General features: G+C 41.3%; 1 protein-coding gene across 4 annotated transcripts in view; it reads right to left on the reverse strand.

The window, feature by feature from the left end:
* LOC116857395 (transmembrane 9 superfamily member 2-like) overlaps positions 1 to 18,321 on the reverse strand; it is an 80,294-nt gene that overhangs the window by 22,625 nt on the left and 39,348 nt on the right. For all 4 annotated transcript variants that reach the window (XM_032841429.1, XM_032841427.1, XM_032841428.1 and 1 more), the window contains exons 8-12: positions 12,510 to 12,589; positions 9,294 to 9,399; positions 8,459 to 8,591; positions 6,919 to 7,038; positions 6,661 to 6,718 (exon numbers count right to left, since the gene is read on the reverse strand). In XM_032841429.1, the coding sequence (XP_032697320.1) occupies positions 6,661 to 6,718; positions 6,919 to 7,038; positions 8,459 to 8,591; positions 9,294 to 9,399; positions 12,510 to 12,589 (497 nt within the window). The remainder of the gene's footprint in view (positions 1 to 6,660; positions 6,719 to 6,918; positions 7,039 to 8,458; positions 8,592 to 9,293; positions 9,400 to 12,509; positions 12,590 to 18,321) is intronic.

Below are 18,321 nucleotides of genomic sequence, written 5' to 3' on the forward strand. Positions count from 1 at the left end.
TCTTCCTTCATGTCACTATTTCTGCTTCATCCTCCCCACTGTGTGTATGATCTCTTCTGCCGACTAAACCTATGTCGGTAGATAACTCTACTGTGCTTTTGAAAGGCTCACGTGTGCTCCTGCCAGAGATGCATGTCATCTGAAGCCCTTTCAAATGACAACAAACCTTAGGTCTCATCACTTTCTGGCATCTTAATAAGGGATTCTGGTTTCCTATGATTTAACCATACTTCTTCAAATGTTTCTTAATACCTTTCTGCTCTAATGAATTTGTTCACAATATTCCTCTGCCAAATTTCCCAGCCTTTGAGAGATTCATTTCAGCTGTTATCATTCCATGGCCAGAAAAATTACTTCTCACTTGACAAATCATAACCTCCCTTCTTATACATAAACTCAATTAACCCGTCTCAACAATTTCCCTTTTGAAAGTACACTCTAGAATGTTAATATGTGTTTAACAATTCTGTAACTGCCCTTCAGTTTCAAGTTTTTATATTCTAAATAGCTCTTCCTTTGTTGATCTCTAATTATTTCTAGACCTTTTCATGGAATCTTAAACAGCAAAACTAAAAGGAAACTTAAGATGTCATCTGGGGTCATCTCCTACCTGAAACATTTATTCACATGTTCATCGAACATTTATTGAGTACATATGTGTTAGCCCCTGGCACTCAGAGGTAAATAAAAACCCTTGCTCTGAAAAGCTTAGTCTGGTGGGAGAGAGAGATAAATAAATTACAATACAACATGGCATATACTATAGCAAATGACAAAGACAGAGCAATAGGATCACAGAAGAAAAGAGTGACCAAAAATACTGTATAGCTCACAAAACAATTTCACAGTCCATTAGTTCATTTACTTCTCTAAACGACTCTGTGACACAGGCATTACCAGGCAAGGAAACAGACAATCAGGAAGGTTGTAGGACTTCTCCCAAAGTCACTTACCTAATACCGAGGGCCTGATCGTAAGTGCTAGAATTCAGGCTTGCTTCTTTCTAATTGTAAAGTTTGGGTACATGACCACCGAAGTAGACTACCTTTTCCTTTTCCTACCTACCACTTTTGGGGTTACATGAAGGAAAATTATATGGTTGAAGAATCTTACTTTCTTCAATTTCTTTTTTTTAAAGATTTTATTTATTTATTTGATAGAGATCACAAGTAGGAAGAGAGGCACACAGAAAGAGAGAGGAAGGGAAGCAGGCTCCCTGCTGAGCAGAGAGCCCAATGGGGGGCTTGATCCCAGGACCCCGGGATCATGACCTGAGCTGAAAGCAGAGGCTTTAACCCACTGAGCCACCCAGGCGCCCCCTTTCTTCAATTTCTTTTAGGGAATATCTATGTTCATTAGACTGAATGCTTCTCCTTTTAAATTAAAGCCGTTTTGGGGGCGCCTGGGTGTCTCAGTGGGTTAAAGCCTCTGCCTTCAGCTTGGGTCATGATCCCAGGGTCCTGGTATCGAGCCCCGCATCGGGCTCTCTGCTCAGCGGGGAGCCTGCTTCCTCCTCTCTCTCTGCCTCCTCTCTGCCTACTTGTGATCTCTGTCTGTCAAATAAATAAATAAAATCTTTAAAAAAAATTAAAGCCGTTTTTATGGTGCCCATTTAAGGTGCCATATGAGCTACTCGCACACTGATCCATTACGAGGCACTGAACTTCTCTTTCAACCTACTACAGTCTAAGAAATGAGAACACCAGTACCTTACGATTCTCTCGCTCTCATATACTTAAGAGAGCCCTCGAACCACTTGAGGGAAATATGTCCTTTGTATCATGCCTGGTTTATTGCTTTAAAATTGCATTCAGTTCTACCAACAGAACAAGGAAACCGAATCTGTTTTGCATTTTTAAATTATTCATTTGATTCGATCATACAGTAGATATTTACTGAACACTTACTCCATATAAGGCACTTGGTTACATGCTGTGAAAGATACAGAAATGATTAAGACATAGTAATCACCCTGGTGAGTTTTAGAATGCACAATGAGATAAGGCATATCACAAATAAGTCCAATCTAAGGAACACTGTGACAATTGTTAAAATAATGATAGTAGACACGATATAATTCCAGAACATGGAAGTTGTGGCATATCAGCGGGGACATAAAAAAAGAACAGGAGGAGCACCTGGGTGGCTCAGTGTGTTAAGCCTCTCCCTTCGGCTCGGATCATGATCCCAGGGTCCTGGGATTGAGCCCCACATCGGGCTCTCTGCTTGGCGGGGAGCCTGCTTCCTCCCCTCTCTCTGCCTGCCTCTCTGCCTACTTGTGATCTCTCTCTGTCAAATAAATAAATAAAAATCTTTAAAAAAAAAAGAAAGAAAAGAAAAGAGGAGTGCCTGGGTGGCTCAGTGGGTTGAAGCCTCTGCCTTTGGCTCAGGTCGTGGTCCCAGGGTCCTGGGATTGAGCCCCACATCCGGCTCTGTGCTCTGCGGGGAGCCTGCTTCCTCCCTTCTCTCTCTGCCTGCCTCTCTGCCTACTTGTGATCTCTCTCTCTCTCTGTCAAATAAATAAGTAAAATCTTAAAAAAAAAAAAAAGAACAGGAATCTGGCATTGGAGGATTGGAAAGAAGTGATTACAAAAAGAGGGAACAGCATGAGCAAAGGCATGACGGCAAAAGTCAAGAGTAGCTAACAACCACAGCTACCATTTGTTGAGCACTCAGTATCTGCTAGGCACTCTTTCAAATCCATCATACATCATCCCATTTAATCCTCACAGCAACCCTGAGGTAGATAACACCATGATCTGCATACTCCAGATGAGGAAAGCCAGGATTAGAGAGGTAAAACCACTTGCCCAACAACCCATGATTAGCAAATATTAGTTGAAGCTCTTTTTCGTCCAATTTAAAAGACAACAGCATAATGTGATCATTATAAATCTGTGTTGATGAGCATGCACAGTATTAAGATGTCATCTGTCTGGCAATAACTGCACAAGGAAGGAGGGAAAGGTGCTACATGGGATCAAAGTTTCCATATAATATTGAAATTAAATTAATCCAAACCAGACTGGTGTAAATTGAGGCATTAATTGTAATCTGTAAGGTAACCACTAAGAAAATCATTCAAAAAAATAGTAAGAAATGACAAGAGAATAAAAATAGTACAGTAGAAAAATATCTATTTAACGCAATAGAAGGCCAAGATCTCAAAGAAAGGCCCGAACCCCTATGTTCATTCAGCAATATTCACAACGTGCGCAGGGCCTGGTGACTAGAAGGAGGCAGAACTGGGAAATGAACTGCTGTGTGTGTGTAGAGTGTAGGGTTGGTGTGCATGGGAGAGTGCCTGCGGGTGTGCGTGCACGTGCTCAGGTATGTGCGTGTATGTGTGTCTGTGTCTGTGTGTCTGACTCTAAAGCCTGTGCTTGTAGCTTCTATCAGTACCTCTCCCCTTTAATGTACAGTTATGAGTTGTTGTTACTGTTGTTTATAATGAAATTATTTAAAAGTTATCTAAAAATTAAAATAAAAAATTACTTTAAAATAATGAAATGATTTTTTTAAATTATAATGAAATTATTTAAAAATTTCTCTAAAAGGTGGGGCACCTGGGTGTGTCAGTCAGTTAAGCATCTCTCTTTTTTTTATTCTAAGATTTTATTTATTTGACAGAGAGAGACAGCGAGAGAGGGAACACAGGCAGGGGGAGTGTGAGAGGGAGAAGAAGACTCCCCACTGAGCCGGGAGCCCGATGTGGGGCTCGACCCCAAGACTCTGGAATCATGACCTGAGCCAAAGGCAGACACTTAACAACTGAGCCACCCAGGCGCCCCAAGCATTTGAGTCTTGATATCAACTCAGGTCTTGATCTTAGGGCATGGAGCCTACTTAAAATAAAAATAATAATAATAAAAGTAACAAAATAAAAATAGAAATAGGTAACAAATGCATATGGTATACGATGCAAAACTTTTTTAAAAAAGAGTGAAAAGTAAATCTGATACAAATAGTCTCCTTTACACTCCTATCCCCCAGCCACCCAAAAACCCACCCAGGACACAACCACCATTATTTAAATTTGTTTTTCAATTTTTAATTTTTTTTTTTACTTTTACAAAACTATGGCTATAAACCTGAGCCCCATGATTATGGATTTCTGCTCAAATTTTTGAATTTTTCTGTGTAAGACATTCTTCAAAATGTTTTGAATCCCAATTTGCTCCCATAGAAAACATGATGAAAACAGCTCATAGTGTGTTGCAAATGCTAATGCTTTTCAGACATTAATTGTTTAATTTGGCTAATCAAGCTTAGTGATACGGTATATTCTAATTATTTTACATCTATTTCAATGATGTAACTTCTTTTTGCAGTAAGATGGGACATCTGTGTGATGAAAAATGGGTCATTATTATTCATCTTGAGCCACGAAGCCAGAGATTCAGGGGCAATTTGTATTTATTTCCTCTATAGTGCCTAGTATAATGCCTTAAATATAATAAAAACAAAAACAAAACAAAAAAGACCACAGTAAGTATGTTGAATGAGTAACTAAATAATGCAGAGAACAGTGAATGGCTTATTGACTGGCTCTTGCATGTAATATCCCTTGTATTACAATCCAGTATAATGACTTCTGCACAATGGCACTTCGTTGCCAAATTTATTCAGTTTTGGATTCATTTGAGGCTCAAACTGGAAGCAACAGATATCTGAAGTATTGTCAAGGACATCGCTTTCTTACAGAAATGTAATAAAGCATTCACCTCAGAAAAGACCACCCATTCTTGTTCCCTTGAAAAGAGTTATAGGAAAAGCAGATGGCTCTATTCAAGGTGGGGGAGGGGAGGGGAGGGCATTGTCTGTATTTTAAACCAGTTAAAAATTCTGAGGTTCCCGTATTTGATGTGCAAACTTGTAACATTCAAGCCTTTCAATGATCTAATCTTTTTCCCTGGAGTTTTGAGAGAAACCAGCCACATGGAGATGAATGATTATGGGGCTACAGAACCCATCACTGTATTGCATGCCTTATTGTGTGACACGCAGTCACAGACCATTATTGAAGCATTTGCTTTCACTTTGTCACTATTCAGAATATAACGTAACTGAATTCACTATGTGTAACTTTCACTATTGGACCTCTTCTGCTATTGCGACATCCTCTTAGCATCACAGATGTGGAGACTTCGTAACAAGTAGAAATTAACGTACCACGTGACAATTAAGATATAATCCACTACTTTCTCCTTAAAAAAAAAAAAAGGCTATCCTTCCTAACAGATCAAGGAAAGAATATTAGAAGTGAAACGTGCTATGGACTGCATTGTGTTCCCCGCCCCCATTCATTTGTTGAAACCCTAATCCATAATGTAATGGTATTTGGAGGTGAGACCTTTGGGAGGTGAAGAAGCTTAGATGAGGTCACGACAGTAGGGCCTTCATGATGAGATAGGTGCCTTTATGAGAAGAGACACCAGAGTTCACCGTCTCTGCCTGCCATGTGAGGAAACACTGAGAAGGCAGTCGTCTACAAGCCAGGAAGACAGCCCTCACCAGGACCCAACCCTGTTGGTGCCCTGATCTGACATCCCTGCCTCCAGAACTGTGAGAAATCAAATTTCTATTGTCTAAGCACCCCCCAACCCCCGTCTATGGTATTTTGTTATGGTAGTCCAGACTAACTAAGGAAATTAAACACAGGAAATAAAAGGAAAGGAATGAAAGGAAATGAAAGTGCTGGGCACCCGGGGGGCTGGCTCAGCTGGTGAAGTGTCTGCCTTCAGCTCAGGCCATGATCCCAGGGTCCTGAGATTGAGTCCCAGGTGGGGTTCTCTGCTCATCGGGGAGTCTGCTTCTCCCCCCTCCTCCCACTCATTCTCTCTCTCTCTCTCAAATAAATAAATAAGATATTTTTAAAAAAAGGATTCAACAAAATGTGAAAGAAAGAGAGGGAAGGAGGAAGGAAGGAAGGAAGGAAGGAAGGAAGAGGAAAGAAAGAAAGAAAGAAAGAAAGAAAGAAAGAAAGAAAGAAAGAAAGAAAGAAAGAAAGAAAGAAAGAAAAGGAAAGGAAGGAAGAAACCCAAAGTGGGTCAGCACTTCATCAGCGAGGTTCTGTGGGAAGAGCCCTGGACAGGATGCCAGGAGGACTCTCAGTTATGTACAGCCTGGGCTCTGTCACTGACTTCCCATGTGACCTCGAACACCTGCTCCCCAGCTTGGTCACCAGTCTCCTGTCTCTATAATCAGAGGGCGGAGGGAGCTACTAGCACCCACCCCGAGCAGCTGCACCCACTCCCCCTGGGACAAGGACCCTACCTGGGAGCGGCAGTCACTACTGATACCGCAAGAACCAGGTGAGACAGGAAGAAAGGATCAGGGAAGCCAGTGACACGGGGAGCAACAAAAGGTGGTATGTAACGCGAGCTATATAACGAGATGAGCATTTATGAACTCTGCTTCCAGACCAAATCTCAAACTCGAACACAGTGGCACCAAAGCCGTCCCTCTGTCCTAGAGGGTACGATGTACAAAAAGATGAAAGTAATGCAGATACCACAGAAAGAATGCCGGCGCTACAGAGAACACAGGGGTCTCTCATCTCCTGTCTACTCCTCATTACCGCATACAGTGATTTTTTTCCAAGATGGAATCCAAGAAAGAGTATAATTGTGTAGAGAAAAGAGAATGAGCAATACTGACCCAGGACATAAGAGTGCCGTCAGCAGAAAATTTGTCTTCCAGTTAACACCTTTAAGTGCTAAGGAAGGAAAAGACAGAAATAGTTACTGTAGCAACTTATTTAGCCCAATTACAACTACTTTATACCCAGTGCCCAATTACATTTTGGTAGGCCGGTTAAAATGCCCCATGCAATGTTTAAATGTTTTCTTTTACGGCCTTTTAATTTCTACATTTAACACACCAACTAACCGGAATGATAACAGTTGCGATGCTTACTTTTATACATTCTGGAGGACACATATCCGGCAGGGGTTCCCAGGAGGACCCATAACACGACGGCACAGGTCATTAAGGCCCCTCGATTGGCAGGGGACAGAAAACCAAAGCAGGCTAGAACTAAAGGTACAAAAAAGAAATATCAAAGCAGTGACGGTAACAGTCTCAGAGCCACACAAGATTTTGTAATAAATTTAAGATCTGCTCATTAAGACCCATTATGTGTAACAGCACACAAGGAAATTCTGTGGTGTGAGTACTTAAATGACAGTGGGAACGACTGTTATTTACTTCGCTGATGACAATTTTTTTTCTGAACGAAAAGGTGTGGTTTTTCAATACCAGGCAAATGAAGTCCGTTTCCAAGTGGGGTCTAGTCTTTAATCTCACTGTTGGTGAAATCAAAATTAAACAAACTAACGCCCCGTTCCCTACTCCGGGATCACAACCTAAACGACAAATCATTTTTCCCCACAAAAATTTCCTTCTACTTCCTTTTATTCAAGGTGAGGGATAAAAACAAAAAAATCAAGGTGAGACTTAGTCTCAAGAAAATATAACCTTAGGAGCTGAATTTTGAAATTATCATTGACATGTGAAACACCTAATAAGCCTTTTTTTCTTTTTAACAGCAGCTTTGTTTACAAAAATCACCACTCTGGCTATCAAAAACTGACAAGCTCCATATTCACTTTATAAATGAAGGCAGCCAGGGTTTGTCAGCTGTTTTAAGACTACTCAAGAAGCCATTGCGTTTATACATTTAAAGACCAGTGCCTAGGCTTCCCATAGCATTTCAAAATGCTAGTCGTTAGGGGCAGCTGGGTGGCTCAATGGGTTAAGCCTCTGCCTTCAGCTCCTGTCCTGGTCTCAGGGTCCTGGGATCAAGCCCCGCATCAGGCTCTCTGCTCAGCAGGGAGCCTGCTTCCTCCTGCCTCTCTGCCTACTTATGATCTCTGTCAAATAAACAAATAAAATATTTTTTAAAAATGCTAGTCATTAATTATGAATTCCCTTAGTCCATATTTAATATGCTTCTGCCCACATGCTGATTTTCTTTCTTTCTTTTTAATTTGAGAGAGAGAATGAAGGGGAAAGAGAGCATGAGAAGGGGGGAGGGTCAGAGGGAGAAGCAGACTCTCCGCTGAGCAGAGAGCCCGATGCAGGACTCAACCCCAGGATTCCAGGATCATGACCTGAGCCAAAGGCAGTCGCCCAACCAGTGGAGCCACCGAGGCCTCCAATACATGCTGATTTTCAAGAAAGCATTTATTTCTCAAAGCAAGGAATATGGGTATTGGATAGTATAATAAATTATTCAGAACTGAAGAAAGCCACAAAAGGTCCTTGACATAGGAACGTATTCAGAGTCCTATCCTTAATTTGCAAAGATGGAAATATAAGTACCATAAAACACACATTTTCTTAAAACTTCAGGGTATCTTCAAAATCCTTTTGTGCACATGGATCAAAATTTAACATACGTCAGCAGTTGACTAAGAATGTTTAAGGTGACACCAACTGATCTGAGTCTACTCACATAAGGTAATAAACGTCATAATCAAAACTTGTGTTCCTTGCCCCAGGAAAGCTGACAGCAGCATTCTGTTCCTTGGAGGTCTGAATACATCCCCATGAACCAGCTTCCAACCAAAGTCCTCCTGGATGCCTTCCTGCATGTGAGAAAGTCTTTGGTAAATGCACACTATGACCGAAAGTTACCGAAAATCTGAAAGTTACATGAAAATGAATTTTCCTCTAAAGACAGATTAATGGAAACCGGTAGCTCATTTTGGATACAGTGAGGTCTCTGGAAGGTAAGTGATCTGCCATACAAGTAAGTTGCTCCCTTACTTTAAGGTTTGCACTGGGGGGGGGGGGCGGCGTTGTTCACCATATAAGGGCACACACCTGGCTTCATTTCATGAAGAAAGCAAAATCATTTAACACACAAAAGGAATTTAACCAATTTTATAGACATTGAAAATTCACCATATACAAATGATGATAAGAGTCAAAACAGCATAAATGAGATGAAAACTAAATTTAACCTAAATGATAGCATTTTGCAATGTTTGGTACATTTATCTCTTGCTCCAAATTTATGAAAACCTTAAATAATAATATTCTGTAAGTTCAGAAACATACAAAAAGGAATGGAACCAGAGTTGATAACAAATATTTCTCTAATTAGCTTACTTGTGCTTTTTAAAAATCTACACAACCCCATAATTTCTGATTTGGTCTAATAGGCAAAATGACTAGACATCGAAAATGTGCTGTATTCAAGGTATTATATCCTCTAAGTACAAATATAACATTGACTACTGGGCATTTAGATATGTGCTGAATCAAATATGTGCATTTTTACTCACAGAATTCATCTGATTATATCTGATAATATCTCTATGGAGTGTTCTTAATAGAATCATAGCCACCATCCCAGACAAGAAGAGAGCAATAATGAAGGAATTCATAATACTAGAAAATTTAAGGAAGAAAAAGAGAGAAGTTAGGTCTCAAGGTCTTTAAATAGTGAAGAGAAAATGTGTGTGCGTATAAAAGAAAGACATGCAAATTATCGTTACAGTGATCAGCTTTCCAAGGTTAAACTTAGATCAAATGCTGAATGCATCAACATATTAAATGAACTTAAAGCTCTACCATAAAAGGGCATTATAAATAAAGGAATAGCAGCAACACTATCCTTCAGGTGATTTTAGAATTTTTTTAAGAGTACATTCCCAGGGGCGCCTGGGTGGCTCAGTGGGTTAAGCCTCTGCCTTCAGCTCAGGTCATGATCCCAGGGTCCTGGGATGGAGCCCCACCTCGGGCTCTCTGCTCAGCAGGGAGCCTGCTTCCCCCTCCCCCTCTGCCTGCCTCTCTGCCTACTTGTGATCTCTGTCTGTCAAATAAATAAATAAAATCTTAAAAAAAAAAAGAGTACATTCCCAAAAAGAAGCAAGAAGTAAATAAGATCAATAACAGGAACTCAGTTCCAGAGCATGGAACTGAGAACGAAAGTTCAGGAATCAAGGTTGAACTAATGGCGGACCGACTTCTTCGCTGATAAACCAAGGTTGTAGTCTTTTTGTCATTCTATGAGCTTCAGAGTAATGACCCCATGGACGACTGACCTGCCAGCTCTTACTGTTACTAAAACTAAAACTTGAAAATTATCCCCAAATCACAACCAGTACGTCTGCCATCCCACCACCCAGCCAAACCCAGACACATCAAAAGATTCCACCAGAATCTATGAAAAGACCAGCACCGTTTTAGAAAGATGCCAATAAGATGATGGATATCTACGACTGCCTGAGAGGGGGTGGTGGAGGGATGGGCAACACAGGTGAAGGAGGGCGGGAGGGGCAGGTTTCCAGTTCATGGAATGAGTAAGTCAAAGGGATAGAAGGCGCAGCCTAGGGAATGTCCTGAATGGTATCAAAATGGCGCTGTATGGGGACAGATTGTATAGGGAACATGGCAGAACGTGTAGACTTGTCCAGTCACGCTGTCTTACACCTGCAACTCATATAACATTGTGTGTCAACTAGACTTTTGGATATAAATAAATAAATAAGCCAGCCAGCCAGCCAGGCCTGGGGATGAAAGGTACAGCACAGGGAATATAGTCAATAATATTATAATAACTGTACGTGGTGACAGATGGTAAGTACACCTATCACGGTAAGCATTTCACAATGTACATGATCGTCAAATCGCCACGTTGTACACCTGAAACTAATAATATCGTCCGGCAGCTATACTTCAATTAAAAAGTTTTAAAAAGATGACTGACTTCTAAAATGTCTGTTAAATGTCGAAAGTAAATTAGCTCATGACAGAAACTGAAGTACATTCCCTCATTAAGCTATAAAGATCACTACTACGAGAGATTAGCCCCCACAGTGTATCCGGAGGCCCTTTGATTTCACAATCCCTTTGGAGAAACCATTCACCTAAATTTTATCTGAAGAGACTTCTGGGGGTATAAGAAAATGGGACCTGGACAGTTGCCCAAAGAAAAGACTCAGTGGAAAAGCTATGATATGATCATAATAATGAAGAAGAAAAGGAGGAGGGAGAGCAGGAAGAGAAGAAGGAACAAATCTAGAAAAATAGGAGTAGGGGATGCTGTTCTCACTTTTTTTAAGATTTATTTATTTAGAAAGAGAGAGAGAGAGAATGCATGCAGGGGGTAGGGGCAGAGGGAGAAGGAGAGAGAAAATCTCCAGCAGACTCCCACTGAATATGGAGCCCAATGTGGGGCTCGATCTCACCACCCTGAGATCATGACCTGAGCTGAAACCAAGAGTCAGACACTTACCAACCACACCACCCAGGTGCCCCGCTATTGTCACTTCAAAGGCAATGTCAATATTAGGAAAATCATCACCTCAAAAGACCATACTCAGAATCACACCTTTCCTCACTTTCATTATTACCTTTATAGTCTTCTTCCACCCCCAATTGAGCTAACACCCTACACCTCCCTCAGGACTTTACCACAGTCATGCCCGATCATCACGTTCTCAGCTGGTCTATCCCTCTGTCTCAGGTTGAAATTCTAACTCTGTGGCTTGGCCCTGTTGAAGATTCCTGAGGAATCAAGCACTTTCCCTGGAATCCACTAGAACGTGGTAAGCTTCATGGGAGCGGAAGCCTGCGTGCCTCACTCACACTGTCTCAGAGCCCAGCAGAGTGCCCGGCCACCTAAGAGAGACAAGGAAGAACTCCAGTGGAATGAGTGGCCCTTCACTCACTTTTCCTCACACAGTCCTCTCCAATATCTGCCCTGCCGATAATAAAATTATAAATAATAAAGCTGCTCTTTCCCTTCAGCAGAAACATTTGTGTATTTAAGACACAACTTCCTTTCTTACTTTTTCTCTGTGTATGCAGAGGGGTGGGAGAGAGGAAGGAGTGGAGAAACTAGCCATAGAGAAGAAAAAACGTCACTCAAGATCATCTCTGGTAACAAAATAATTTTAAAAAATAGGGCTGCCTGAGTGGCTCGGTTGGTTAAGTAACTGACTCTTATTTCAGCTCAGGTCATGATCTCAAGGTTGTGGGATTGAGCCCAGCGTTGGGCTCTGCGCTGGGCATGGAGCTTCTTTGGGACTCTCTTTCCCTCTGCTCTCTCACCCTTAAAAAAAAAATGTATCAAAAAAAAAATATATATATGTATGTATAGGGGCGCTGGGTGGCTCAGTCAGTTAAGCCTCTGACTCTTGATCTGGGCTCAGGTCATGATCTTGGGGTCCTGGGACTGAGCCCTGCATCAGGCCCCATGCTCAGTGGGAAGTCTGCCTGACGTTCTCTCTCTCCCTCTCCCTTTGACTCCCCCTTGCTCATGCTCTCTAAAATAAAATCTCTTATATGTGTATATAATACAAATAAATACTTACATCTCCCTCCCTTAAACTATGTATTCTTTGTGTCATAAACTACTTACATAGGGGCACCTGGCTGGCTCAGCTGGAGCAGCGTGAGATTTGATCTCAGGGTCATGAGTTCAAGCCCCACATTGGGGGTAGAGATTACCAAAAAGAAATTAATTAATTAAAAAATAAAAATAAAGTACTTACCTAAACCACTGAATGTTGGTATGAGGCATGGACTCCAAAATATAATCCCATCTAGATGCCCACCTGATACTTCTGTTTTCCTAAAAAACAAAAATATATAATTACATGACCGAACTGTCACTGACCTTTTTCCTGGTTATAATCCTAAAACAGGCAGAAAGTTATTCTGCATGTACTTTCTCCATTTCTTTATCACTAAGTTCATGGAATAATGAGACGTAACCTGGCATTTTTATCTTATTTTTATTAACTGATATTCCTCTTCATTTCGGGAAGAGACTAGGAAGAAAGTAATTTTAGCTCGCCGCTATTCCCCAGAAGTCGCAACCTTTTTTAAAAAAACAGACTATCTAAGGGCTCCTGGATGGCTCAGTCAATTATGCGTCTGCCTTCACCTCAGGTCATGATCTCAGGGTTCTGGGATCGAGCCCTGAGTTGTGCTTCCCACTCAGCAGGGAGTCTGCTTGTCCCTCTCCCCCTCCCCCTACCTGAGCACGTTCTCTCTCTCTCAAATAAATAAAAATTAAACAAAAATAAAACGGACTATTCATTAACTTAAGGTCATCTGTACATTCAACGTGGGGCTCGAACTCACAACCCTGAGATCAAGAGTCCCACACTCTTCCCACTGAACCAGCCAGGCATCCCTACATTTTTTTTTCATCCCTACATTTTTATACATTGAGTATTTTGAGATGTAATGGCAACAAGTTTATAAAGAGATGTTTTGTTTTCAAATATTGTAATTTTCAACACTGAATAAACCACAAGAAAATACAATTACCAATCAATCTGTTTCTGCTGATGTGTGATCAAACTCAAACTGTCAGTAGCTTTCTTACAAAATATCCCCAGTAGATGAAGATCTTAACTGGTAACCCCAATAAACGCTTACACCATTAATACAGAGTAATCACCCCTCAAATCAATAACATCCTCTCAGCAAAAGGAAAATGCTGGTACAAATTGATCAAGTAATGTCTGAAATGACTTATTTAAAATTGGATGTTTGTAAGGCAAAATCAGAGAGGGACAGAAACCATAAAAGACTCAACTCTAGGGGCGCCTGGGTGGCTCAGTGGGTTGAGCCGCTGCCTTCGGCTCAGGTCATGATCTCAGGGTCCTGATATCGAGTCCCGCATCGGGCTCTCTGCTCAGCAGGGTGCCTGCTTCTCTCTCTCTCTCTCTCTCTCTCTCTCTCTCTCTGCCTGCCTCCCCATCTACTTGTGATCTCTCTCTGTCAAATAATAATAAATATGATATAATAAAATATATAATAAAATATATAATAATAAAAATGACAATGTCAAATCTTAAAAAAAAAGACTCAACTCTAGGAAACAAACTGAGGGTTCATGGAGGGGAGAGGGGTGTGGGAATGGGGTAACCGGGTGATGGGCATTAAGGAGGACACGCAATATAATGAGCACTGGGGGTTATAGAAGACTGATGAATCACTGACCTCCACCTCTGAAACTAGTACTACATTATATGTTATTTACTTGAATTTAAGTTAAAAAAAATAAAATACGGGCGCCTGGGTGGCTCAGTTGTTAAGTGGCTGCCTTCAGCTCGGGTCATGATTCCAGGGTCCGGGGATCAAGCCCCACATCCGGCTCCTTGCTGGATGGGAAGCCTGCTTCTTCCTCTCCCATGCCCCCTGCTTGTGTTCCCGCTCTCTATCTCTGTCTCTCTCTCTGTCAAATAAATAAAACCTTTAAAATAAATAAAATAAAAGTGGGGTTTTGTTAGGTGTTTTTTTTCTGAAGTTTAGAGTTGGGAATATGGAGAAACTCAATGTGCATTGCTTTTTTTTTTTTTTTTTTTTTTTCACAAGTAGGCTCCAAACCCAACATGGGGCTTGAACTCAACCTTGAGATCAAGAACTACATACTCTACTGACTGAGACAGCCAGGTGCCCCTAATATGCCTTGCTTAAAAAAAAAAACCCAAGAGGCACCTAACTGGTTTAGTTGGTAGAACATGCATGTGACTCCTGATCTCAGGGTTGTGAGTTCAAGCCCCAAACTGGGTGTGGAGACTACTTAAAAAAATAAAAATTTTTAAAAATCCAAATGATAGATTTTAATTGGGGTTTGATTCAATGGTGGATTTTAGTTAAAAGCTGATGACCAGGAGATTGTGATTAACCAGTGACAAGGCAGGTTAACATCACATGCGACCTAATGTGCGACATCACTTCTGCCATGTAATCTCTGCCCAGAATGTGGCCTGAGCCTGTCCATAAAGAACCATCAGACAGATTAATGATCATCCTGCAGGTTGCCAAGTCCTGACTCTATAAAAATTTCAAGGATGTGGAAGACAGTGGAAGACAGAGAAAGAACCAGTCTGGATTGGAGATCACAAACTAAACAACACACACTCCTGGATAGGATCTCAAACCACAAAGGGAAAAAGTGACATTTTTGGCCAACTGGTGACATTTGAATGGATGGATATGGACCGGATGGGAATGAGATACCGATACAGATTCCTGATTTGGAATCACTATGCTAGTGGTATGCTATGCTAGTAGGAAAGTGATCTTGTTTGGGAAAAAGACTCTGGAGTGTTTGGGGGTGTTGGAACACCTAGCTCTCCAAAGATTCAGAGAAAGACTAAGGCTAATGGACACACAAGGGTGAAGAATGCAGCAAAATGAGTAAAATGGTAACGATTGGGACATCTGATTAAAGGGACTACAGGAGTTCTTTGCATTGTTCTGACAATCTTTCCATAGTCTGAAACTGTTTCAAGATAAATCATTATTTAAAACCTATAAGGAGGGGTGCCTGGGTGGCTCAGTCAGTTAAACATCTGCCTTTGGCTCAGGTCATGATTTTAGGGTCCTAGGATCGAGCCTGGCATCAGGCTCCCTGTTCTGCGGGGGGCCTGCTTCTCCTTCTTCCTCTGCCTACTGCTCCTCTTGTGCTTTCTCTCTTTCAAATGAATAAATAAAATCTTTAAGAAAATAAAAATTAAAATTAAAAAACCTATAAGGAAATCAGAATTCATAGACAAATAAAGGGTTAAATATTCATTGCATGAAAGCATGTATCTTCGCCATTCTATTAAAATATTGTTTCTACAGTAAAATGTGACTTAATTTGTAAAAATTTGAATTACAGGCATCTTCTTCACCAGTCTATTCATTGCCTTGAGCATGTTAACTCATATCAAGTCTTTCAAAACGGACAAATATTTTAAAATATGCGCCAGGAAGTTTGGATTTTAAATACAAACAGAGCTTGGAAAAATCTGCATTTGTTAAACCTAATAGTTTTGCACCCAACACTGCCATCTTCTGGAAATAACAGACCATAACACATATTACTCTTACTAAGAGAATAAGAAACCATTTAAAAATCCTACAGCACATTTGAGAACAAAATGACAAAAGCAGACAGATAACTAAGTGGTGAAACCTATTTCCTTAATCCATGGAAAACTAATGAGTTATTCTGCTTCTTTCCATGCCAGAGTTTCAAAGAAAACATTCATGTTTTCTAAGACATAGCAAATTCCCCTAAAACAAGTCCTTAATGTTGTCTATACTGGAGACACATAAGCCAGGTTGGAAACACACACACAGGACTTCTAGAGTCCTGACACAGTGTCCCATGATGGATCTCACTCAATAAATAATTAGGCAGGGGCTCTAAGAATCAAATGGGCAGACAACTAGGGCTTCTTCTAGTCCAGATGTTTTCAACATGGGGAGCAGCACCCCCTAGGAGGCCAAATGAAAATGTGTACGGATATATCCAGTGTTCTGCAGCAGAGAACGCCAGACTTCCTACAGGGCACTGGCAGACCAACACAGCAACAAACTGAGAAAAACTTCCAAAGCGCCACCCAATGTGGTTTGAGGGAAAGACTGCTTATGATTATGATCTGCGGGAAGCTGAGGTGGTTCAGTCAGTTAAGTGTGTGCCTTTGGGGGCGCCTGGGTGGCTCAGCGGCTTAAAGCCTCTGCCTTCGGCTCAGGTCATGATCCCAGGGTCCTGGGATCGAGCCCCGCATCGGGCTCTCTGCTCAGCAGGGAGCCTGCTTCCTCCTCTCTCTCTGCCTGCCTACTAGTGATCTCTGTCTGTCAAATAAATAAGTAAAATCTTAAAAAAAAAAAAGTGTCTGCCTTCGGCTCAGGTCATGATCTCAGGGTCCTGGGATCAAGTTCCCCATCAGGGTCTCTACTCAGCGGGGAGCCTGCTTCTCCTTCTGCCTTCACCCCTCCTCCTGATCGTGCTCTATCTCAAATAAATAAAATCTTTAAAAATTTTTATTATTTTTTAAAGGATTATGATCTGTGCCTAGAATCAAGTTCCATTTTACAGATAAAGTACCTTTATGCATTTTTAATATACACTGACTTTTGGGGGGAGTGCAACTACCATGTAGTTGAGGGAAAACTGTATTATGTTTGGTTTGAAACTTTTTATTTGACAGAGAGAGAGCACAAGCAGGGGGAGCAGCAGGCAGAAGGAGAGGGATAAGCAGGCTTCCCGCTGAGCAGGGAGCAGGATGAGGGGCTTGATCCCAGGACCCCGGGATCATGCCCTGAGCTGAAAGCAGCCGCAAAACCGACAAAGCCACCCAGGTGCCCGTTAAAACTTTTTTTTTATGGTATTTTTTTTTTCTAGGTAATCTCTCAGCCCAATGTGGGGCTCAAGCTCACAAGGCCAAGACTGAGAATAGCATGTGCTACCGACCCAGCCGGCCAGGCGTCCCTGGTTTGCAACTTCACCGAAATTGATCAGCATTTCAGAGACTCATGTCATCTTGTGGAAATATGAGCTACCAATGCACAGTATTCTCATCTTCATCTGCCTCCACGGCAATCACATTTATAGTGATTATACACTTTGGCACATGCATCTGACAGGCTGATATATGTACTGAACTACATGTTATTTTATTAGAAGTTATTTTCTTTTTGTTTATTTGATATTATAGGTAGGCTGTTATACTGATGTTTATTGAAACTACGTGTATAGACAGGTTCAATCATTTAGTATCTACAAATATGAATTCACAGTAGTAAAGGGATACCACAAAAACATTTGATATTAAAAGAGGACATCAGGGCACCTATGTGGCTCAGTCGGTTGAGCATGTCCGACTCTTGGTGTCAGGTTGGGTCATGATCTCAGAGCTGGGGGACTGAGCCCCCACATGGATCTCCAAGCTCAGCACGGGGTCTGTTTGCCCCTCTCCCACCCCATCACGCACACAAGTGCTGTCTCTCTCAAATAAATAAAATCTTTTAAATAAATAAAAGAGGACATCAATGTGATAGGGTTGAGAACTACTGATGTGTTGTCAAGCCTCGCTTTTATTACGGGGAAATTAGAGTCCAGACAGGCAAATAAACTTGCTCAAAGTCCCAGGATGAGTTTGAGGCAAGAGAATGCCAAAATACCAAAATATTCCACTTCTCAATTCAGTTAGTGGTCCATGCTGCCTACAAATCAGGAATATATTTTGGAGGGGGTGCCTGGGTAGCAGTGTCGGTTAGGAATATATTTTGGAGGGAAAAAAGCAAAGCTAGTAAGTAAATTAATGAATGACTTAAACCAAAAAAAAGGAAAGAAAAAGAAAAAAAAATGCTATAAATGTGGCCAGGGTCCCAGGTTAGCCCACAAATAAAGCTTATATAATTCACATAAATAGCTAAAAGTACTGGGATTAGAATGAAACCAAAAAACATTTGATTGGTGGTATAAAAACAGTAAGTTTCTGGGCGCCTGGGTGGCTCAGTGGGTTAAGCCGCTGCCTTCAGCTCAGGTCATGATCTCAGGGTCCTGGGATC

The sequence above is a fragment of the Lontra canadensis genome, unplaced genomic scaffold, assembly GCF_010015895.1.
Source record: "Lontra canadensis isolate GAN:19392208 unplaced genomic scaffold, GSC_riverotter_1.0 scaffold123, whole genome shotgun sequence".
NCBI lineage: Eukaryota > Metazoa > Chordata > Mammalia > Carnivora > Mustelidae > Lontra > Lontra canadensis.